We start from the raw sequence: 22,331 nt of genomic DNA on the forward strand, positions 1-22,331 counted from the left end.
ATCCCCAGGTCCCAGAAATCAAGGTTGGAGGAGGCCAGAGTGCAGGGAGAGCTGACCCTAGCCCCACAACCCAGAAATCAAGGCCTGAAGAGGCGAGCATGGAGAGACAGATCTAGCCCCCAGCCCCATGTTCTAGACTTAAAGGCCCGAGGCCATGGTACAGGGACAGCTCAGGCCCCCAGCCCCAGGTGCCAGAACTCAAGGCCTGAGGCCAGGGTGCATGGATACCTCAGGCCCACACTCCCACGAACCAGAACTCAAGGACCAAGGAGTTCATGGCGTAAGGACAAGTCAGGGCCCTAGCCCCACTTCCCAGTCCCATGGCCTGAGGCCCAGGTGCAGGGGCAGCTCAGGACCCAGCCCCAGGTCCCAGAACGCAAGGCCCAAAGCCAGGGTGCAAGGACAGCTCAGGCCCCAGTCCCAGGTCCAAGAACTTAAGACCGGGGTAGGCCAGGGTGAAGGGAAATCTCAGGCCTCCAGCCTCAGGTCCCAGATCTCAAAGGCCGAGGAGGCTAGGGTGCAGGAACAGCACAGGCCCCCAGCCCCAGGTCCCAGATGTCAAGGTCGAAGGAGTCAGGGTGCAGGGACAGCTCAGGTCCCCAGTCCCAGGTCCCAGAACTCAAGGCCGGAGGAGTCCATGCTATAAGGACATCTCAGGCCCCTAGCCCCAGGTCCGGAACTCATGGCCTGAGGCCAGGGTGCAGGGACAACTCAGGCCCCCCAGCCCCATGTCCCAGACTCAAGGCCCAGGCCAGGGAGCAAGGACAGCTCAGGCCCCCATCCCCAGGTCCCAGAATTCAAGGCCCAAGGCCACAGTGCATGGGCAGCTAGGGCCCCCAAACCCACATGCCGGAACTCAGGACCCAGGCCAGGGTGCATGGGCAGCTCAAGGCCCAGCCCAGATCCCATTATTCATAGCCGGAAGCCAGGGTGCAGGGATAGCTCAAATCCCAGCCACAGGTCCCAGAACTCAAGGTCGGAGTGGCCAGGGTGCAAGGACATTTCAGGCCCCGAGCCCGTTTCCAGAACTCGAGCCCAAGGTGGCCAGGGTGCAAGGACAGCTCAGGCCCCCAGCCCCAAGTCCAAGAAAGCAAGGCTCGAGGGGGCCAGGGTGCAGGGACAGCCCAGACCTGCAGTCTCAGGTCCTAAACTCAAGGCCCGAGGGCAGGGTATAGGGACAGCTCAAGCGCCCAACTCCAGGTCCCAGAACTCAAGGCCCGAGGAGGCCAGGGTGCAGGGATAGATAAAACCCCAGCCCCAGGTCCCAGAATTGAAGGCCTGAGGAGGCCAAGGTGCAGGGACAGCTCAGGTCCCCAACCCCAGGTCCCAGAACTCAAGGCCCAAGGCCAGGGTGCAGGGACAGCTCAGGCCCAGAACTCCAGGTCCCAGAACTCAAAGCCCCAGGGACCCAGGGTACAGGGTCAGCTCAGCCTCCCAGCCCCAGGTCCCAGAACTCAAGGCCCGAGGAGGCTAGGGTGCAGGGACAGCTCAGGCCCCCAGCCCCAGGACCCAGAACTCACAGTCTGAGCAGGAGTCTTAAACGGTCTTTATTTATTTATATTTGCAATATGAAATAGAAGCTCGGCACGAACACACGCACACTCACACCAGCCTGGGGAGAGGGAGCTGGGACAAGGTCACTTGGCAGCTGGGCTGGACCCCAGATCCTTGGGCATGGGAAGGGGACCCCAGCCGGACCCTTGCCAACCCCCCGCCCCGGGGTCCGTGGGAAGTGCGGGGGGTGGGGGGGCGGTCTCAGTGAGTGCATCGGGGCCCCATGGGAATGTCACCTGGGAGACCCCCTTGGACGGGGACCGCCAGCTCCCATAGAGCCAACAGGGCCAGGCAGAAGGTCCTTTATCTCCCAGCCTGGGTCAAAGTGCAGGGTCCAGGGCAAGGGTTTGGGCAAAGGCACGGCCCGCACTCGAGCCCTCCCCGGAGGTGGGCCTGGGCCGAGTGTGGGTGTGGGCATCTGCACCGGAGGCTGGGGGCATGGTGGGAGGGGAGGGCAGACAATGACCTTGGGACCCCAACACAGCCCCCACCGAGATGGGATGAGGGTCCCACCTGCTGCCTGCCCGGCCGGGCCTCCTCCTGGCTCTCCACCCACCCGCTCTCGCTCGCTCTCTCTAATATATAATATAGGTCTCTCTCTCTCTCTCCTTTCTCTCTATTCAATTCTGTTTCTTTATTCTAGGAGACAAAACTCCATAATTTCTTTTCTCAGTGCAAATGGGGGTGGGTAGGGGCCGGACTCCCTGGCACCTGGCTCCCGGGAGTCCAGAGGAGAGAACGTGGGGGCAGACAGGGTGGGGATGCGGTGATGGGGCAACAGGGCCATCGTGGGACCCGCCCTGCCCCCACTCGGGCAGGGTCCACGTGGAGTATGGAGGATTTAGCCGCCACCACCAGGACCAGGCAGTTACCTGGGAACCGAGAGGAAGACTCACGTGAGGAACCTGCTGCCCCGAGGCCCCCCACCTGCTCAGCCCCAGCCCACCTGCTACCCACCCAGCCCTTGCCACTCACTGGGAGCCCAGGGGTGCTGGCCCTCCCGGGGCAGAGCCGTTGGGCATCGGAGGCGGCTCGAGGGCCTGGGCACTGTCAGGGGAGAGGGACACAAAAAGTTCAGGGCCTCCGCCACAGGACACCAGCTGCCCTGGAAGGCCACCCTGCGCTCACCTCTGGCTCTGGGGGAGCCCCGAGGGCTCTGGGCTCTTCTCCCCCTCTGTGGTCCGCGGGTGCTGGCAGGCCCCGGGGGCTGGGACAGAGGTAGCAGGGTCTCTGGTTGCACTGCGGGGGGGGGGGGGGTGCAGGGTTATCGGCACCGACACCCTCCTCACCCCTACGCCCCCTCGTGCCCGCAGGGAAGAGTGCTTGGCCCAGGACGGTCCGTCCCATCAGAGACCCCGGGAGCCACCGCAGGCAGGAGGAGCTCACGGTGGGCTGGGAGGCGGGCTCCACATACCGCCTGCCCACTTCTGGAAGCCTTTCTGCCCCCGGGGCTGAGCAGAGAGCCCTGAGCTCCAGGGGCCTCCAGGGCAACCCACACGTGGGGGGCGTGGGCACGGCACCGGACCCTCGGCTGCCATGAAGTGCCGAGGCAGTGGTGCAGACCGGGGAGGGGCGGGGGGGGGGTCCCACCTGGGCCCCACAGAGCAGCTGTGAGGCCGGGCCCACCAAGGGATCCCCTAGGGCAGCTGCTCCCCAGCTGGTCACCTGTCCAAGGAGCTGGGGTTGGAGCGCGTCCCTCTGAGTGTGGCCTGGAGGTTCCCAACGCCGACCAAAGCCTGGCAGGGGGCTGTGCAGAGAGAGGCCAGGAGACACGAGGCTCAGCGAGCGCGGTGCTGGCCTGGCGCCTTCTGCGGGCGCACGGCAGGCGTGCCACGGGGCGAGCGGGTGGGGCTGGGTGGCGGCACTCACCCGAGGGCTCTGCTACTTGGCTGCCGTCTGAGGCTTCCTGAGGTGCTGACGGGGATGCGGGGTCCTGAGACCTGGGGGGAGAGAGGCAGCCCCGAGGGCCCGCTGGGGTCCGCGCTCCAGCCCGAGGGACCCGGGCCCGGGCGCGCCCGCCAGCGGCCTCACCTGAGCTGCAGGGCGGTGCGGGCCGCAGGGCCGGCCGGGCTCAGGGCGGGGAAGCCCTGGGGTACGCCGAGGGACCCCTGTGGGGCGAGGAGCCTGGGGCTCGGCTCCTTCTCCCCAGAGTCTCGGGGGCCGGTCAGGGCGTCTGTAGGCACTGGGTCAAAGGTGGCTGTCCAGCTGGGGCCTGGCGGGGGCGGGGGGGTGAGCACAGGGGGCAGACGGCCCGCGTGCACCCCGCCGCGGCCCGCCCTGCGCCTTCACCCACCCGGAGGCTGCGGGCCGGGGCCAGGGGGAGAGGGGGACCCGCTCCCCGCACCAGCCGCGCGGCCATCGCCGTCATCGTCATCGTCGTCCTCGTCCTCGTCCTCGCCCTCGCTGTCTGTGCTGCCTCCGCTCCTGCCGGGAACCGCCCTCAGCGGCTATTCCGACCCAGGGATGGGGGGGCGGGCGGGGGGGGGCCCCTGCCTGGGCCGGGCTGTGGGAGGGCGGGTGGGGAGCCCTGCCCCGCCCCAGAGGCCCCTCCGGGGGGCCGACCCGACCCTCCACCCGGCGCTCGCCCTCCGCTGCGGGTGGCCCGAGGGCCACGTCCAGCGCGAGCAGGTGCTCCGCCCCCACGGCCCGAACGTGGACTAACGCGCGGCCCGAGCCCGTGGGGAAGGTCCGTCTGGCCCACACGCCCACCAAGCGGGGAGCGGCCGAGCGAACCACGTGGCTGCTGGGAGCCGGCCGCCGGCCGCTGTCTCTACGGTCACTGACGGGAGAGGCACCCGCGTGCACGCCGCTGAGTACGGTGGACGATTCACAAGGACACTCGGCAGACGGGGGGGAGACAAGGGGCATCTCCCCAACCCACAACCCACAGCACGTCAGTGCTGGAAGACCCGCTGTCCCCCCAAGGTCAGGAGCAAGACGGCGGCCTCCTCTGCTCGGGACACAAAAACACGACGTGGAGAGCCTCCGGACCCGAACAGAAGGGGTGAAACCCTGTTCGCAGATGGCCTGACTACAGACAGGACACCTCAAGGAATCCGTTAACTGTTACGGTGAGTGAGTCTGCAAGGCCCAACATCGACGTACAAACATCCACCGTATTTCTGTACGCTTGGGAAATCTCAAAGTTCCACTTGCGTAAATAACGCAGGAAAAACTCGAACAAAGAAAGCACAAAGCTTGTTCTCTAAAGCTCATTCTCTAAAAAAAAGACCTAAGTAAATGGAAAGACGTTCCCCGCTCAGGGACTGGAAGATGGAATGCGGTTCCCGGGCCCCCGGGCTGACGACGCAGGTTCAGGGCAGGCCCTCCCGAGCCCAGCCAGCTTCCTTGCTGAAATTAACCAGCCGATCCTGACAGTCCCACGGACTCTCGAGGGGCCCGAGCAGACGACCACGTTGGAGGACCCACTTCCCAATTTCAAGCCTTACTACGACACTCGTCGAGACGGGGGTGGGGTGGGGGTGGGGGTGGGGTGGCGGGTGGTCCCAGAGAGGCCAGAAGCCGAGCCGCACTCGTGCAGCCAAGTGCTTCCGGCCAGGGCACCAAGTGCACTTGGTGGGGAGAGGCTGGTGTGTGTCCAACTAGAGAGGCCGGGACGGCGGCATTTGCACCTGCAGGGGGAAGCCGGACCCCACCTCACACCACACACAAGACCTTAGCTCAAGACGAGACCGAGAAGCGAAAAACAAGAACGAGCACTATCACGCTCTCGGAAGAGAACACAGGGCGAACCGCGGCCTTGGGCTCACCGGCTGGGCCACCCAGCAGATGGGACACACGCGCACAGGCGCCCGGGCAGTGGACTCACGAGTGGAACAGGTCAGGCCCACGCCAGCCTCAGGGGCACAGCGGCCAGGTGCCAGCATGGGGCGGGGGGGGTGGGGGGTGTAGGATGCAGACACCTGGGTCCCGGGGGCAGAGGCCCTGAGCACTGAGTGGGTGGCTGTGGGGCCAGCTCACCCACACTCAGCCCGGCTCCCCCGTTACTGGCACGAAGGCACAGAGGGCGGACGGGAAGACCTGAGTGCGAGCTGACCGGTGACAGCAGAGGGGATGGACGGATGCACACCTGGGCTGGCCGCACAAGGACCTACCGGCTTCCCGGCCCCGCGCGGGCTGTCGGGCCCTGCCCCTCACAGCTGAACTCCCCCGAGTGACACACACACTCCCTCACTTTCCCCCTCCACCCGGGCTCGCAGACTCACCGCACAGCCGAGGGCTGGCCCCGGCGGGCCCCCCGGGCCCCAAGCTGGCCGCCCTGCCAGGCGCCGTCCTCGTCGTCAGACCCCCCGGAGCCCTGGCCCTCGTCCTCCTCGTCCTCGTCGTCAAACTGCTGGATGCGGTCCTTGTAGCAGATCTCCAGCAGGTTGGCGTTGGGCTGTGGGGTGCGGGCGTGGGTGGGGTGGGCAGCACCGTCTGCGGCGCGGCCCCCCCCCCCCACCAGGGACGGGCAGCACTCACGTTCTCGTCGTCGGCATTGAGGGAGAAGGTGATGTTGGCTGTCTTGTCGAAAGGCGCGCTACGAGAGAGGCGCAGGGCGGTGAGGTGGCGCGCCCGTGGCCGGCTTCTCCTGCGTCCGCTCGACGCACCCTCGCCGCCCGCCCTCCTGCACCTGCGAGTCCACCTACTAGCTACAGTTCATCTGTGGCCTCACATCAGCGCCGGCGCCCACTCCGGCCATCTGCGCAGCTGCCGACTGGCAGCAAGCAGCTGAGGGCACCCACCTGCCCCAGCCCTCCCACGGATGCCCCGAACGGACGGGAGCCTAAGCCCGGCGCAGCCGTTGGGGTGGCCCCAGGCGGGCCACGGAGCATGTCGCGTCTCAACCTGGTTCTCTCCGCGCTAAGACAGAGACAGCATCTACCTGGACAAACCGCCGTTGGGACTTAAGGCCACCATCCAGGTGCCCACCTCCACCAGGAGCGAGGGTTCAGGGCTCACCGGGCCTCCACCCATCGGGGCGGCAGCCGGGAAGTAAGCCAGAGGCGTGTGCAGCTCAGCAGCCTGTGCCTGCCTCTGTTCTGCACTGCCCTAGGCCCCCAGGCCTTCAAGTCCAAGAAACAACACTGAAGGAGACGCCGGCCACGGCCGGGGTGTGGCCGTCACCCTGCCCGTCTCCAGCGGAGCCTGCAGCGCCGCACACCCAGACGCTGTCTCTGGTCCGCGAAAACCCCTCCAAGCGCAGGGCCACACAGCCCGCCCCAGCCCAGATACCCAGTCTGCAGCTGGGATCCTGGACTCGAGGCCCCGAGGGCAGGGGCGTCCCCCATCTTCCACTGAGGCCAACAACACCCCCTCCCTTGACTCCACCGTCTTTCGGAAAGCACAATTCCTGCGCTAACTACGGACAGGAACTGCTGATAACAGCCTGCTTCATACTCCTTTCACGGCCTGTGACCTGTGTCCTTTGCCCACTTTTCCTCCGGGGCTGTCAGTCTGTCTGTATGGGGGTCCGCACTCTGTCCCCATGTTCTATCATTTGTCTGGTTCAGGAAATGCTTGGCCACAAAGGGCCACGGACGGAGGGGAGTCCACAAGCTGAGTGCTGCCTCAGCGTCTGCGCCGTGCAGACAAGCTCGCGCACCGCGTCCTCTCGACCTCTCCTGCCAGAACGCGCAGAGCCGGGCAGAGCGGGGCCGGAGCCCGAGCGCGGCCCCCGGGGTCAGGGCGGGGCAGCCGACCCTGGCAACACGAGTCCTGCGGGGCAGTATCTTCAGCCCCAGGGCTATAAAAATACTCATCTCCTTTCCCTTCTAGAACGCTTCATGGCTTTCACGGTTTTTATAAAGTTTTTAACCCCACCGGGAATTACGTGATAAAGGAGACAACACCGTTTCGTCCACAAGGACAGCTGGCTGTGCCAACACCATCCATCGAGCGGTCGGTCTGTCCTCCCTTGGGCGGGGTCTGCTCTAGGGCCCCGACCTTCCAGGCACTGGGCACAGACACAGATCTCACGTCTGCCCCCAAAGGGACCTCTATCCAGCAGGACAGGCCGGCAGCTGACCAGAGCCCGTCACGGTGCCCTCCCACTGAGCTACACAGGGGCGATCCCGCTCCCACACCGACCAGCGCATGCCTCAGTCTCCCCAGCTGTAAAGAGGCTCCTCAGCCCTGAGCACAGGGTGATGGTGGGCACACGATGGGAAGATGCCTGAGCTGTGCCCGGTGCACAAGCACTGTGATGAAGCGGACGGGGACCCCAGGGGCAGCTGAGGCCCCTCTTGCCTGTCCCCGGGCCCCAGCCCGCCCCTAAGGGGCCAGCTGGGCCCCTCTCCACCGGCTTCCTGCACCATCAGACCAGGAACACTCCTGTCCTGCCCTCCGGTGGTCCTTCCGCTTTCCCTCAGAACGTCACAAACTCCTTCAGAGTGACATCTTCTGCTCTGATGGCTCTCCCCTTAGCGGCCTCGCAGGGTGAGCTCCCTCCCAGACCACGACCTGGCCACCTCGCTCTCACTCCAGGCCCTCAGCCACTGCCCCGCAAGGAGGGGGCAGAGGAGCCAGGACTGGCCCCCGTCCAGGCTGAGCGCAGACGCTAGGGCCGGCAGGCCAGCCACGCGTGGGAGCAGGGAGGACAGGGCAAGGCGGGCGGGAGAAGCCACAGGGCGGCGCTCCGACCTGCTGTCTCGAGCCCCCGCCCTCCCACAGCAGCCGCACTCACTTCACACTCTCCTCCTGCTCCCCAAACTCCTCGTCATTGAAGCCGAAGTGGTCGATGAAGGCCGAGGTCATGCGCTGCATCTGGAAGTCCATGAAGGCCTGCGGAGGGGCGGCGGTCAGGGGCGGGTGGGGCCGGGAAGCCAGGGCAGGCCCCCAGCGCCTGCTGCGCAGCCCACCTGCTGCAGCACCGCCTCCTCAGGGAAGTTGAACTCCTTGAGCCGGTCGTCCTCGTCGTCGCTGGAGGAGTGCAGGTGGTGGGTGCTCACCTGGGGCGGGGGGCGGGCGGGGGTGAGGGCCGGGATGGGCAGGGGATGGCTGTGGGGGGTGCGGGCAGAGGAGAGACCCCACGACACAGGGCGGAGGTGCCTCACCAGATCCACGGCGTTCTTCTTGTTGGTCTCTGCCAAGGGGCCAGACACGAAGGCCTCCCACCGCTCCTGCTGCTCTCCCGGCAGCTCTGCTCAGTGGGGAGGAGACAGGGCGTGAGGGCCCCTGGCCTGCACCCCTGCCCCCCCCCTGCCCGCAGCCCTGGCCCTCACCCTTCAGCAGCCGCCCCAGCTGCTCGGCGTTGGGCCCCTTCTCCGTGTTCTGCACCACAGCGTTGGCCAGTCTCGTCAGGTGGCCCATGTAGCCTTTGCGGGGGCCCCCGGCAGACCTGGGTGACATCAGAGGCCACAGCTGGATCGGCCTGTGCGCCTGGGCCCCCCCCCGTCCCCCCCCGCCCGCACAGGCGGTCCCGGGTGCTCACTGCACGAGGTCGTTCTCCTCCCAGGAGGTCAGGATGCGCTCCACCAGGCGGCACTGCTGCAGCAGCTGAGGGAGCAGAGGGGCCATGGGGGCAGGGCCGGGCACGCCCCTCCCAGACTGCCTGCGCCTCCCCTGCACCCCCAGGACACGTCCCCCGGGCCGCTCGGTCTGTTCGGCTCCCACTCTACCTCCACCCTCCACGTACACGGCAAACCTGAAGTCACCCCCCCCCCCCCCGCCGCCTCCCACCAGTGACGGCCACGGATGCCCAAGCGGCCGTGCTGCTCAACAGCTCCTCCCCGAGGCCCTGGGATCCATCCCAGGAGACACCTCCCCTGACCTGGCGGCCGTCACCCCAGAGGACACCCACTGCCTCCCAAGGGTGCCCCTACCTGCACTACCTGCTCAGCACCCTCCGTCTCGCCCAGACGGACCTAAGGACAAGGCTGAGCCCCTGGCCCCCGCCCATGAAGCTGCCTAGCAAGCACCGGCAGGGGGACCCGGGGACAGAGAGGGGGGGCCCGGGAGCCCCAGCTCACGTGTTTCAGGACGGGGCTCGGGGCAAGTATCTCAAGGCCACTGTCGGAGGGAGGTGCAGTGCTCAGCAGGGCACTCACACACAACTCCACTTGAGCATGCAGGAAGTTGTTGAACATATAGTGGAAGAAGAGGTCCTGGGTGGGGGCACCGCAGGCTGGCACCGAGAGGCCCCTCCACCCAGCCCACCCTCTGCACCCCACCCAGGGGCCGCCCTGTGCCCCCGACCCTCCCCACCCCCCCTCTCCCCACCCAGGGCCCCCTGCACCCCGCACCCCTCCACACCAGCATGGTGTTGGGCACGTCCAGCGCCAGGAGCTCCTGGGTCAAGGCCGCATCGTTGGCGCTCAGAGCACTGGCCAGCAGCTTGACCACATGCAGCCGGGTGTTGCCCAGTGGCGGGGCCAGGCTGCCCCACGTAGTTCGCAGCGGCTCCAGCTATGGGCACAGGGATGGCTCAGCACTGCCCAGAACCATGGGCCACCCTCCCTGACACCCTGCCTCCTTGGCCTCCCGGCCCACCTCGGGGGGCTCAAGCAGGAGCTGGTGGAAATGGCCGAGCCGTGGGCGCAGGGCGTGCAGGACGCCCACACTGGACGTGGTGCTGTCCAGGGTCGCCTGGGCCAGGAGCTCCAGCTGCCCATCCACGCTGCTAAAGAAGTTGTTCACGGTCACAGACTCGGACCTGCAGGAGGGAACAGGAGGCAGGGCCTGTGTGCCTGATACGCACTCATGCGGCACATCAGGAAGGGACACGCTGCTCCCCGGCAAAGTGCAGCGCAAGGCCCCATCGTTTCAGGCAACAACCGGCCTGAAGGGCCCTGGATTCAGCCAGCTCAAAGCTACAGGCGATATACGTAGCCTCAGACAGGAACAGAGGACTCCTCTCCCAGGACCGAGTGACCACCAAGGACGAGAGACCACTTGCAGAGGCTGTGTCCCCACGACCTTCACCTCTGAATGGAAGGGCAGGGCTCCAAGGGATGGCACGGCCACCTGGGGAGGCTGGCCCCCCTCACCTTGGCCTTCTGGGCTCCAGCAGGGTCAGCAGCACCTGGATCCCGCTCACAATGACAGACTGGCTCTGCTCCCCCTCCAGCATGTTGCTCAGGAGCTGCTCGATCGTCTCCTGCCTGGGACAGGGGTCAGGACAAGGGATAAGGGCGGGGTCGGCATGGGGGCCACGCTGAAGGGCCCTAGACAGCTTCCCGCCCTGGGTCTCGGAACCGCAAACCCACTTCTCCAGGGTGGCCAACAGCTGGTCGGGCTCCGGGCTGTCCTGGACCTGGATCATCTGCTCCCGGCTCAGGCGGATGATGTCGCACAGGGACTGGGATGCATTGGAATGTTGCTGCGCAGGCAAAGAGAGAGCTGAGGACACCAGCCGAGCTGCTGGGCCCTCCGTGTCCTGCTTTCGAGACTCCTCGGGAGCTGACACCTGGCCCTCAGGACCGAGAGGAGGGTCACACAGACAGGGACACGGGTGCCAAGGGAATGGACACAAGGTACCAAACACTGGAAGAGGACATGGCGAGGAACTGAGAGAGCCCGGAAAACTTTCTGCAGAAGAGGACATCCCACACCCCACACCATCTGCTGCAGCCCCGGGGCAGGGAACGACCCCAACGTCCACCGACTGGTGAGCAGACAAGCTACTGTGAACACCCCTCAGCCTCAGGATGGGAGAAGCACACGGATGAACATGGACACCTGGTGCTGAGGCAGAGGCCAGACATGCAGACCAGGTACAGTGTGACCGCGTTCACGCGACAAGTCCAGCAAACGCAAGCCCAGAGACAGAACACTGCCTGGGGTGAGAGGGGGGCCACGAGCGCAACAGTGACAGCTGAAGGGCACGGGCTTTCCTTTCTGGAGAAATGAAAAAATACTCCCAGATCCACGCGGTAATAACGGGACAATTTTGTGAATACGCTAAAAGCCGCCATGTACTACACTTTAAACAGCTGACCCGCATGGTACGTAATCCCTATCTGGATAAAGGTGTTCCAGGAAAAACCAAGAAAAAATTTGAGCAGGACTCCAAGTCTAACCCAATAGGCAGCTACCAGCGCCCACCTGCGCAGACCCCAGACCCGTCCAGACCCCACGGGCCGCACTTCAGAGCCCGTCACGGACGCCCCCGGCCCCCTGTCCCTGGGCCTGCGTGGTCCTCACCCTGCTGGCTGCATGCCTGGGGTACCTACCCGCACCCGTGGAGCTCTGCTCTGTAAGCCAGCAGCCCAGGAAGACAAGGTGAGACCCCCCGGGCTGCAGCGAGAACGTGGGGCCTCTGCATGGACTCGCTCAAGGACAAGCAGGGTGTGCCCAGCAACAAGAGACTCAAGAAGCTGCCAGGTCCCAGTCAGCAAAGGAGTGGGGAGCAGGGAAGGGGCCCCTGGAAGGCTGGCATCAAGGGGGCCAGGCTGGACCCTGGAGTCTGGAGACCCTGGCCAGACCCCTGACCCATCAGGAGACGCTGGGCCAAGCTCCTGGCTCACGAGACACGCTCCCCGTGGGCGGCAGGAGCCCTGTCAGTGAGAGACTGGAAGGATGCGCACACAGCACCAATCGCTTCCTTCCTCGACAGTTCACCTTCCAGAGAGAGAGGAGGGGCGAGGCTGGCGTGAAGCACAGACGTGGGTAAGAGGCCGGGCCACAGCTGGGCGAGCAGACAAGGAGAGGACACTCACATTGTCATCCTTTGACGGGTGGATCTGTTCTATGAGCCGCTGCACAATCTTCTCCTCATTGAGCCACTGCGGGTGAGAAGGAAAGTGGGTGTCCACTCACAGCCCGCCCTCCCCGGCAACCCCCCCAGCCCAGGGCCCTCCTCTGGCCCTCCCTGCCCCCCCATAGCCCCACGCTCACGTTGACCACGTCCTGCCTCAGCTGTGGACGCTCCACGCAGGTGAGGAGACGCAGCAGGAGATCCATGATGGCCGAGGTGCCGATATGCTGCAGGAGCAGGTCCACGAAGTCGTCCTTCTTCCGCAGGAAGGACACGAGCTAGGGACAGAGGAACAGCACACGTCACACGGCGGGGCCCGGGGCCTGTGCCCGCCTGCTCACCTGCCTGCACACCGGCTGGGGCCTCGGGTCAGCGGTACCTGGTCCGTCTTGCGGTTGATAAGGATGCCCATGACCTTGCTGAAGAAGCTGGCCAGCAGGGGGTTAAGGCTGCTTCTACTCTGCAGGAAGCCGTAGAGCCGGTTCAGGAGGGACTCGTCGGCGCCCAGCGCGTCGTTGATCTGGGGCACGTCTGAGGTCAGGATCTCACAGGCCACGCTGGGGTACCTGGGGGGGGGGGCGCGGTTCACATCCAGAAAGGGTGGCCGATGCCAGGGAAGCAGTCTGCCCATGCCCACCGCCCCCCACGCCCTCCTGTTGGAACCCACACGTGGCTCCCACGGCCCCCAGGGCTCCAGCCGACCTTCCCTGAAACCCCACTTCATCCCTCGCCACCCCTCCTGCACCCGCACAGGCCCAGCAGCCCACCCGGGAGGCACCAGGAGCAGCAGGCCGGGGCAGCCCTGGGGGCCGAACAGGCAGGGGCTCACTTGTAGCGCAGCCGCTCCTCGCCACTGGCCGGCGGCTCCTGGGTGACCCAGGCCACCATGGCCTGCAGGTGCGGCGGCTGCAGCAGGAAGTCCAGTAGCTTCCGGTTGACGACCTTGCACTCCTGCAGCACGTCCTCCTCGTCCAGGAGCTCGGGCAGGCTTAGGTCCTCCCGCTCCAGAAGTGTGTCCAGGTGTGAGCTCGTGTGCAGGTCAAACTTCCAAAACATGGCGCCCTGAGGGCAGGGCTGCCAGTCACACGCTGGGCTGGGCCCCGCCTGCCCCACACCCTCCACCTCAGCCACCGCCCGCCTGGACGACCGTGACAGCCTGCCAGGCCACCCTGGAGTCCAGGGGTCACTTCACAGCAGAGGCCAGTTGCCCTGACCACCCCTCGGCCCCCAGGCCCCACAAAGGAGAGCCCTGTGCAGAGCCATCGTGACCCTGTTCCCCGTCTGGGCAGCGACCCCCAGGGGCGGGGCTGGAGCCGTGTTCTCCTGAAGCCTCCGGCATCGGACTCACTGAACAAACTCAAACGCCCCATGGCCGCCAGCCCGCGGCTGCTGTCCAGCCCAGCAAATCACCATGCCACATGCAGGGCGTGGGGCAGGGGCAGAGGGAAGTCTAAGATGTCCCCAGGCTGTGGCCGTTGCCTGGATGCTGCATACACACACAAACACACCCAACCCCCCACCCAGCGGCTGGACAAGGAAGAGCACAAGTGGGGGAGGAGGGCCTTTCGGAAGAGCCACTGATGGGGGCCCAAAGAAACCAGGACAGTCAGTGACTCGCTGGGGAGGAGGACAGGGCTGTCTCGCAGCACCTGCAGAATGGCACCCTGGTCCCCAGCCGGCACTGGGACCCTGCGTGCCCGGCCGTGGCGCTGCCCCGACCGACCCACCCCAGCACAGGTGGCTCGCTGCCGTCAGGAGCACCACACCACGAGCAACCACCAGGTGCCCCCTCTGCACACGCGCTCAGCCGCTCCTCTGAGGGGCCTACAGGCGCCCCGTCCACACCAGCGCGAGGCCCGCCCTGCACATGCCACCAAGCTCCCCGCCCACTCGTTCCCACTCCCTCCGTCCAACCCGCAGAGCACCCACATGCCCCTCGGAGGGGCTGTGGCCGCCCCACTGCAAGGGAAGTCGGGGGCTCCCAGCACCACACAGGCGCGGGCCAGAGCTGACATGTGTCACCTGCCTTGCGGAGACCACTGGAGGCAGAAGCCACGGAGGACAGACTGAGAGGCCCCCGGGCACCTCCCGGACCCACAGATGGCAGTGCCTCTCCTACGTGCCGTCCCTCGCCCTGTCTGCCCACAGCCCCCCCAACCACAGAAAGCTCGTCGGCCACAGAAGGAGCACCAGCCCGGAGCAGAGCACAGCTCTCGCCTGACTCAGGAAGCAGCCAGGACTTAAAGCCAGGGGAGAGCGGGGCCCGTGTGGCCTCGGGCAGGACGGGCCTTCTGAGCCTCGGTCCCTTCAAGACACCGCCTCCAGCACCAGCCCTTCCTCCCAGCCTCCGCAGGAGAAACTCACCTCCCAGCGTCCTCCTCACCCTCCGTGACCGGGAGCAAGTGGCTCTAAATCTGCAGTGACCCCGGATCCTGGCCCGGGACGGCTGCAGGTGGAGCGGAGGACTCGTGGTCAGGGAAGACAGCAGCAAGCGCCAGGCGCCAGTGGGGGCAGTGGGGACATCCCACAGGCTTCCACGCCCCGTCCCACAGAGACTTGCTCCTTAGCCCTACGCCCTTCACCCACGTTGGCCACTTTCCTGAAACACAAACTGGAGTGCCTGATGTTCACTCCTGGCCAAAAGCCCAAAAGGGCTCCTTAGGTCTCCACATTCGAGACCCCAGGGCCCGTCCAGCCTCCACTTGGACCTCCAGCTCCGCGGCGTTCACTGTCACACGCCTGCCGGCCAAGTCGGCCGGGTGTGCACACCTGCCTGACCCCTCGACAGGCCTGCCTCCCCTGGAACCACTCCCTCCCCGAGCAAGCTACAGCCTGGCTCCTCCCACGTCGTCCTGCGGTGCCATCTTGGGGTGCGCCACCCCAGCCTGGGCCTCTCCTGAGGAGGTCCCTGCGTGCGCCACGCTGGGCATCCAGGCCTCCCGGCATCACTCAACTGTGATGCCAGACGTGAGGGCCACACGCGGCGCTGGCCGCAGTGCTGACGGCGCTCTCAGGATCGGCTTAGCTCAGCCCACTCACAGCCACCCCCGAGGAAGGCACGGACGGCCCCATCTTACAGGTGAGGAAGCTGAGGCTCACCAAGGCAGCTGCCCGCCCAGGCCCAAGTCTGTGCAGGGTTCTGGGCCCAGGCCCCCACAGCCCTGCTGTGCCAGCACCCCCGCCCATCACTCGGCCACTGGAAATCTCAGGGCTTCTCTCCACCTGCTCAGCCCTCCCCCCGACAGGCCCCGTCACCTCTCCGGCCTGCCCTGGGCTCTCCACATTCCACTGCACAGGCTTCCAGGCAGAGCTGGCTTCGATGGGACCTGACCACGTCCGGTCTGTGCTCAGGCGCCCAGGGGCTTCCCTCCACAGTCAAATGCCGCCAAATTCTGCCCTGGCTGTCCTCACCTGCACCGACACACTGGCCTTTCTGGTTGCAGAGTACACCACACCTGGGTTCTTCTCAGCAACTGTGCTCTTGCCATCTCGCCTGCACGGGACGCCCCGGTATCGGGCTCCTCCTCCTCCTCCTCCTCAGGGTCTCCTGCCAAGCACGTACCCGGGGGGGGGGGGGGGGCGGCACAGGGCAAACAGTCCTGCGGCCCGACCTCCATCCACCTACACGACAGGTACGCCGGTACACAGCACACGTGCCCTGACCAGACAACGGTCCACACAGGCACCACCGTCCCTGCTAGGCCGACAACCTCATATGCAGTTCTTGCTCGGAAACACCAGCAGAAAAGCACCCCCTCTGCACCACCACGTGTTATCAGGCCCCTGCCCCTCTGAGGCAGCAGGTGACATTCCTGCCAGGACATCAATCCCACCCAGTCACCCCCCCAGCCATCTTTAAGCCACCGTCACACGGGCGGGGGGGGGGCAGGGAGCACTGGAAGCAAACATCATCCCCCCAACCCTGAGGTGCTCAGCGACCTTCCTTTGCAAGCCGGCTACTCCCTCCTTTTGCCCAGTTCCCAGCTCTTCTCCAGGAACCCTTCCACAGCTAATGGACATCCTCCCTCCCTTGATGACAAGGCCGTGACAGGGCTCATGCCACAGGTGAGAAAACAAAGGTCCAGCCCCACGGCACTGGTGGCCTGCGCGGGCACATGTCCTGAGCTGCAGGAAGCTGGGACGAGAACCGCCTCAACGAGCAGCCACCACCCAGGGCCACAAGGAGCTCTGTGGGGTGAGCACTCCACCTCTTCCCACATAGGACACTTTCATGCCCGACGAGGAGGCCAGAGGGTTCAAAAGGCCACCTGTGCAGAGTGAACGAAGCCAGTCACCAAGGACCACATGTTGCAGGACTCCATTTACAAGCAATGTCCGGAAGACGCAAATCCATAGACAAAAGCAGGAGCTGGGGAAGCCGGGGGGGCAGGGGGGAATGCCTCCTAACAGGTAAGGGATTTTCTTCTGGGAAAAGCATGTTTAAAATAAAAACAACCAGGGCGCCTGGGTGGCTCAGTTGTTAAGCGTCTGCCTTCGGCTCAGGTCATGGTCCCAGGGTCCTGGGATCGAGCCCTGCATTGGGCTCCCTGCTCAGCCAGGAGCCTGCTTCTCCCTCTCCCTCTCCCCCCTGCTTGTGTTCCCTCTCTCGCTGTCTCTCTCTGTCAAATAAATAAAATCTTTTAAAAAATAAAATAAAAACAACCAAAAGTTCTGAAATTGATTGTCCACGTTTTTCTTAATTATACCTCAGTGAAAATAACCCACTACGGTGACGGCTGCACAGTTCTGAATATACCAGAAACCACTGACTTGTGCACTTTAAGTAGATGAATCACACGACATATAAATTACATCTCAACAAAAACCATGACCAAAAACAAAACCACAGTTGCCCAAGGCTGCGGTGACAGGGCTGGGCCCAGGCCTTGTTGTGTGTCCAAGTCACCGGGAGCTCCTACAAGACAAGACAGCAGCCTCCAACCAGAAGAGCAGAGGCACAGAAAGTGTGCCTAGGTTCCCCTCCCCGCCCTGTCAGTGTCCCTGAGCTAAGTGGGGGAGGGGGGGCCCCCACAGCTGAGGGGCAGGGTGGGGACAGGGCCCAGCCCATGTCTCCTAAAACCCTGTGCACCCACACGGGCTCCCTGTCTCCACGCCAAGACAAGGAGGTGAAGCGTGATCATGATTCCCACTCGAGAGCCCCAGGGACGGAGCCAAGGCCACCGAGAGGCAGAAGCAGGACTCGCCTGCCCTACTCTCCTGACTACAGGTGGAACTTCCTGACCCGCCCGCTTCCAAAGCACCTAGTTAGAGGGCCCGGGCTCCGGGCACCACCCCCAAACCTCCACAGCAGGTCCGCTTGGTACGGCAGGGAGGGCTTCCTTCCCCAAGCGGGCTTTCCAGAGAACTGGTGTGTGTGAGGGGGGGTGATGGGTGGGGCCACTCACAGTAAGACAGGAGGGTGCTGGGTGGTGCGGGGTACTCAGACCCAGGCAGCCCCTCAGGTGGCTCCTCCAAAAATCAGAGGAGCCTGCAAGGTCCCGATGCAAGCAAGTGGTGGTGGGCACCCTACAGACATCACTTCCCAAGCCCTGCACAGAACAGAGATGCAGATACGCGAGAACTAAACACACACACACTCTCAAGTGCTGACGGCCAACCCCATCTTCCCACTTAGCAGAACCTGCTGGAAGCCCTGGGGATGGGATGGACACAGGAGAGGGGGTTCCACTCTCACTCTCTAACGGGGTGAACCCGGCACTTGGCATCCCCATCTGTGAAACGGGGCCACGCCGTCAAGACCACCAGCTCAGGCAGGGGTCCCTGACCGCGCGGAAGCCCAGACACCCCTAGCAGGAGGGAAGGAGCTGGCCACGAACCCGGGGTTGACAGCCCTAAACACAGAGAACCTGGAGAAAGACTGCCCCCCGGATCTGCCTGGGCGATCCAGGTCATTCAGACACTGGCAGGTGCACCCCCACCCCCACCCCCACCCGTGCAACTTTGAGCAACCCTCAAGAAAGCGGAAGTGACTAGCACTGACTCTCAGCGGCAGTTTGAAAACCCTGACTCTGGCTGCAAACGGAAGAAGGGGAAACCGTAAGCGAGAAAGGAAGCCATTAAACACGAGAACGATCTCTCCCTCCACCAGCCTGGCACCATCACCTCCGGTTTCTTGCTCTGCTGGGTCACTGTTAGGCTCTGACACCAGCTGCCCTTTCAAGAGCCTGCCGGCCCCTGCCCTGGCTCCAGCAGGGCCTGGGGGCAGCTCCCAGTGCGGCCGCAACCACCGCCTCTATCTGTCCAGACACAGCTCTGCCTGCCAGGGAGCCCATGGGCAGGTCCTTCATCTTCCACCCTTCCTCGCCTGCCCTGGCCCCGAAGCACCCGGAAGTGGAGGTCAAGGGCACAGAGGCCTCTGGGAGGCCTGAGCTGCCACCCTCAGCCATCACAGGCCCACAGGCCGCTGTGAGGAGACCCGGGCTACGTGAGCCCTACGAAGGGAGAGAACCCACTACCAAAAGGCCAGCCCCAGCCCCTTGCAGGGCTCCACAGGCCCAAGGACGGTGAGACCACCTCCCTCAAGTCCCCCCAGCCAACTGTCCGTTCTCTGCCAAGTCTGGAAAAGGGGCAGGGGACTTGGATTCCAAGAACAGGGCAACAGTAATGGCGACCCCATGACCTCTGAGGAGGACCCCGTGTGTGTGTGCTGGATGCAGAACCCAGCACAGATGTAGCAGGGTGGACAGCAGGACACCCACGTGGGACAAGGGGCGGGCCCGGCCAGAGCCGGAGAGGACGATGAGCTGGGACTTTCCCACGGCTTGGGAAAGCCTGGGAGGGATCCCCAGTTAGGGGACAGCCCAGAGCACAGTCTCCCAGGGGAGGTGGCCACTCTGGTCCAACCCTGGGGATAGAATAATTAGGAAACAAAATGTAGACCCCAGGCCACGGGCCGAGGGGACTGAGAGCTCACATTCAGGACCATCTCCTGGATCAGTTACGGGTTCCCAGGAGGAAAAGAAAAGGACTAATAGACTCTGAAATAGCACTTGGAACACAAGGAGGAGCAGACTCGGTGTGCCAGGGTGATCCAAAGTCAGAAAAGCCTAGGCTCCAATCCTGCCTCTCCAAATTTAATCCCTGTGGCCTTGGACCAGGTCCTACCAGCACCGAGCCTCAGTCTCCTCACTTGGGAGACACCTCACAGTGACTAGAGGACCGCACCACCCACGGAAAAACCCATAAAACAGTGTTCAAAGAGAACACCGAGCTTTGGCCTGGAAAGGAGGGCGTGTCCCCACTCCCCACGTGCTGAGCCTGCCCTAGAGAGCTGGTGAGCCCGGGGATGCCAGGAAGGCCCTCTCTCTCACCAGAGCTCCCAGGCCTCTCTCACCTCATCTCTTGCGGCAACCCGCATGGCGCTCAACACTCCCGCCACACCTGACTGCTCGGAGGCACCCTCGCCTCTGCCCTGGCTGGCTGCTCCCTCTGCCTCCCCTCCAGCTCTCGGAGCCTGAATAGCTCCTCCTGGGTCCTTCAGGCTTCAGCACAGACACCACTTCCTCCAGGAAGCCTCCCCTGACTGCGTTAGGGGCCTGCTCCACGCTTCCACAGCTTCCGTGGTCACCCTATGACAGCGTCTGAGCGCTCTGTGACAGGATTCGCCTCTCCTGTCACCTGCCTCCCTCTGCAGAAGGCCAGACCGACAGCTAGAAACACTTGTTGAATTAATAAAAAACCGAAATCCAGAAGGGGAAAGTGACCGGCTCAAGTCACTTTCCACAGATCCTGGAAAAAACTGTTGGTGTTGGGGGGAGGGGGGAACCAGCAGGTTCTCCTCTGATGCAGAAAAACAGTAGGGGACCCAACAAAAATCACCAAAAACACGAAAGTAAATCAAAATACACAGCTTGGAACACACAGCCGCTGACGGGTGGCAATAGGGCAGGTAAGACAAAAAACTACACGATGCCCAAGCAAGAGAGCAGGGTTTCTCCCCCGAAGCACTAAGGACATTCGGGGCTGGAAGATCCTCCTGTGGGGGGAGGGGGGGCGCTGTCCCGTGCACTGGGTGATGGCGAGCAGCATCCCTGGCTTCTACCCACCGGGTACCCAGGACCACCCCCCTCGTTGTTAACCACCGCCGACTCCTGCCATCGCCAAATGTCCCCTGGGGGACACAATCGTCCCTGAGGACCACTGCAATGGATGATCCCAAACCTAGTAATCATTGTCAAAGCTACTGCCTTGCATTCCGCTACAGGCTTCCAGACAGTCCGCTGAACCCCCAGAGCCACCGAACGAGAAGGGCCCTGACGTCAGCACCAGTCTACACCCCACTCAAGTTTCTTTACAACTCTGAACCCCGCACCACACCTAACACAGCTTCCCTTGCAGAAACCTCTTGCCTTTCAGGCCGGTGTTCCTGTCGCCTCTGTGGCCTCTGCGAAGACACTGGGGTGTACAGGAGCGCACAAGAAAGGGCCCTAACCCGGAGGTCACGTTCAAGGGCCTGGACAGGCAGCGGCACCAAGGTCCTCCCCCTCCCCACACTCCTGCCGACCAGTCCCGGGCCCCCACCTTCATAGACTTGCACGTGCTGCTCCTTCCACCCGGAAGGCCCCTCTTCCCACTCTCCATCTGTCAAGCCCTCCTGGCCCTCCCAAACAGCAAGCGCCAGCGCTGAGCCAGCCTCACCGGCCCCTCCTCGGCCGCCCGCAGGCCCTGAGCTACCTCCATCACAACACCACTAATTGTGACCGGCCGGCCGGGCCTTTGTGTCCCCTCCCTCCGCCGCCTGCCCTCACAGAAATGGGGCCGCTTCCCAGGCCCTCCGCACACGTTCAGCCGGGCAGGGGGCAGGGAGCGCCCTACTGCTCCGGTGGGGCCGGAGCCCGGGTCGGGGAGGCTGAGAGCAGGAAGAGGGTGCTCCAGGGGAGGGGGCCGGGGAGGAAACGGTGGAGACGTCCCAGGGCTGTGGGGCTGGGTCCGAGGAGGGGAAGTTGGACTGAAAGAGAGACTGGGGAGGTGGGCTGCTGCGAGGAGACTAAGGAACTTGGGGCGAGGCGGGGAAGAGGTGTCCCGCGGACTGAGAGGGAGCAGGTGCGGGAGGGGTGGGGGGCCCGCGGCGGCCGCTCACCTGCGCGGGGGGGCGGCGGCTCCTCGCACTCGGGGCTCATCGGGGCGCCCCCCCCGCCCCGCCGCCGGAGGCTCCGGCCCCTGCTCAGGGGCCCGGTATAAGGGGGCGGGGGGCGGCGGCGGGGGCTCACGCTCGCGCACGCGCTTTCGGGCCTAGGGGAGACCCCCGGCGCGCCGAGCCGCGGGCTTCGGGGGGCGGCGCCGGCTGCGAGCGGACGGAGGCGGAGGTTCGGGGCCCGCCGGCGGCCGGGGGGCGCGGGGAGGTCAGCGCGGTCGCGAGGCCCGCGGAGGCCCTCGGCGGGGAAGTCGCCCCGGCTGGCCCGGGCCGGCCCGGCGCCGCGCGGGAAAGCAAAGGCCGGTCAGGGAAGACGCCTCCCTGCGCAGTCCGGACAGGCCGCGGCGCTGAGCGGCGGCCAACGGAAGCCGAGGCCCACTTCCCTGGCCGCCCCTTTCCCCAAACCGGCTGGGTCTCCGGGCTCTGCAGTCCGCTCGGGGCCTCCGACGCCCGGCTCCGTCCGCCACTATCCCACAATCCCCTAGCGCAGGGGCACGCAGGAAGCCCCGCCCACCCGCCGCCGTCCCGGTGCGCGGAGGCCGCGCGCCCGGGCCCGGCAGTGCGCGTGCGCACGGAGGCCCGGCCGCTCCCCACCGGCCCAGCCGGCGCAGGGCGCAGATGCGCTTGCGCTGGTTTGGGCCAACGGTCTCTCCCCGAATAAACCCAGAATAAACCCAGGCGACCCAATGCGCAAGCGCCGTTGCACGCCGCCGGCGTTTCTCTCCGACTCCGTTCCAAAGTGCAGAGTCAATCCTGCTCCAGGATTTCTCTTCCCGCTCGCTCCTTTTGGAAATCCATTCGCTGCTCCGTCTCGTCCAATTATAGTCCTGCTTTGGCTCCAGGGTCCAGCTCCTGGGTAATCCACATCGGGTTTTCTCTCCAGCCAAGGCTGGGTGCTCCGATACCGCGCGGTTCTTGACGCCTTTT

The 22,331-nt window shown here is 64.9% G+C and overlaps 1 protein-coding gene across 6 annotated transcripts; it reads right to left on the bottom strand.

Moving 5' to 3' along the window:
* Positions 1 to 1,529: 1,529 nt before the first annotated feature.
* On the bottom strand, positions 1,530 to 21,905 carry PPP6R1 (protein phosphatase 6 regulatory subunit 1). 6 transcript variants are annotated; one of them, XM_027618271.1, is made up of 24 exons: positions 21,351 to 21,905; positions 13,080 to 13,312; positions 12,630 to 12,816; positions 12,391 to 12,528; positions 12,213 to 12,278; positions 10,761 to 10,873; positions 10,542 to 10,655; positions 10,045 to 10,207; positions 9,808 to 9,960; positions 9,525 to 9,659; positions 8,987 to 9,051; positions 8,778 to 8,893; positions 8,610 to 8,695; positions 8,415 to 8,504; positions 8,240 to 8,337; positions 6,037 to 6,094; positions 5,781 to 5,953; positions 3,848 to 3,978; positions 3,586 to 3,766; positions 3,424 to 3,494; positions 3,220 to 3,301; positions 2,683 to 2,793; positions 2,530 to 2,601; positions 1,530 to 2,426 (listed from the first exon to the last, which is right to left on the bottom strand). In XM_027618271.1, exons 2-24 carry the CDS (start codon positions 13,304 to 13,306, stop codon positions 2,423 to 2,425), a joined length of 2,634 nt encoding a protein of 877 aa, XP_027474072.1. In that variant the 5' UTR covers positions 13,307 to 13,312; positions 21,351 to 21,905; the 3' UTR covers positions 1,530 to 2,422. The 6 variants fall into 6 exon arrangements, with proteins under 6 accessions (XP_027474072.1, XP_027474071.1, XP_027474068.1 ...); XM_027618270.1 differs by lacking the exon at positions 21,351 to 21,905 and adding an exon at positions 20,792 to 20,947 and having other exon boundaries at positions 3,899 to 3,978; XM_027618267.1 differs by lacking the exon at positions 21,351 to 21,905 and adding an exon at positions 20,792 to 20,947.
* Between the last annotated feature and the right edge of the window lie 426 nt (positions 21,906 to 22,331).

This window comes from Zalophus californianus, chromosome 17 (assembly GCF_009762305.2).
Source record: "Zalophus californianus isolate mZalCal1 chromosome 17, mZalCal1.pri.v2, whole genome shotgun sequence".
NCBI classification, from domain to species: domain Eukaryota; kingdom Metazoa; phylum Chordata; class Mammalia; order Carnivora; family Otariidae; genus Zalophus; species Zalophus californianus.

What these genes read in the sequence shown, in the direction of transcription:
- PPP6R1 (XM_027618267.1), bottom strand. Translation starts at nt 20,851, where the DNA reads ATGGAGAGTGGGAAGAGGGGCCTTCCGGGTGGAAGGAGCAGCACGTGC. An exon ending in GCTGGGGCGGCTGCTGAAGG is followed by an intron (nt 8,696 to 8,777) that starts GTGAGGGCCAGG and finishes CCCACTGAGCAG; the next exon opens with AGCTGCCGGGAGAGCAGCAG. An exon ending in AGGAGGCGGTGCTGCAGCAG is followed by an intron (nt 8,338 to 8,414) that starts GTGGGCTGCGCA and finishes GCCCCTCCGCAG; the next exon opens with GCCTTCATGGACTTCCAGAT.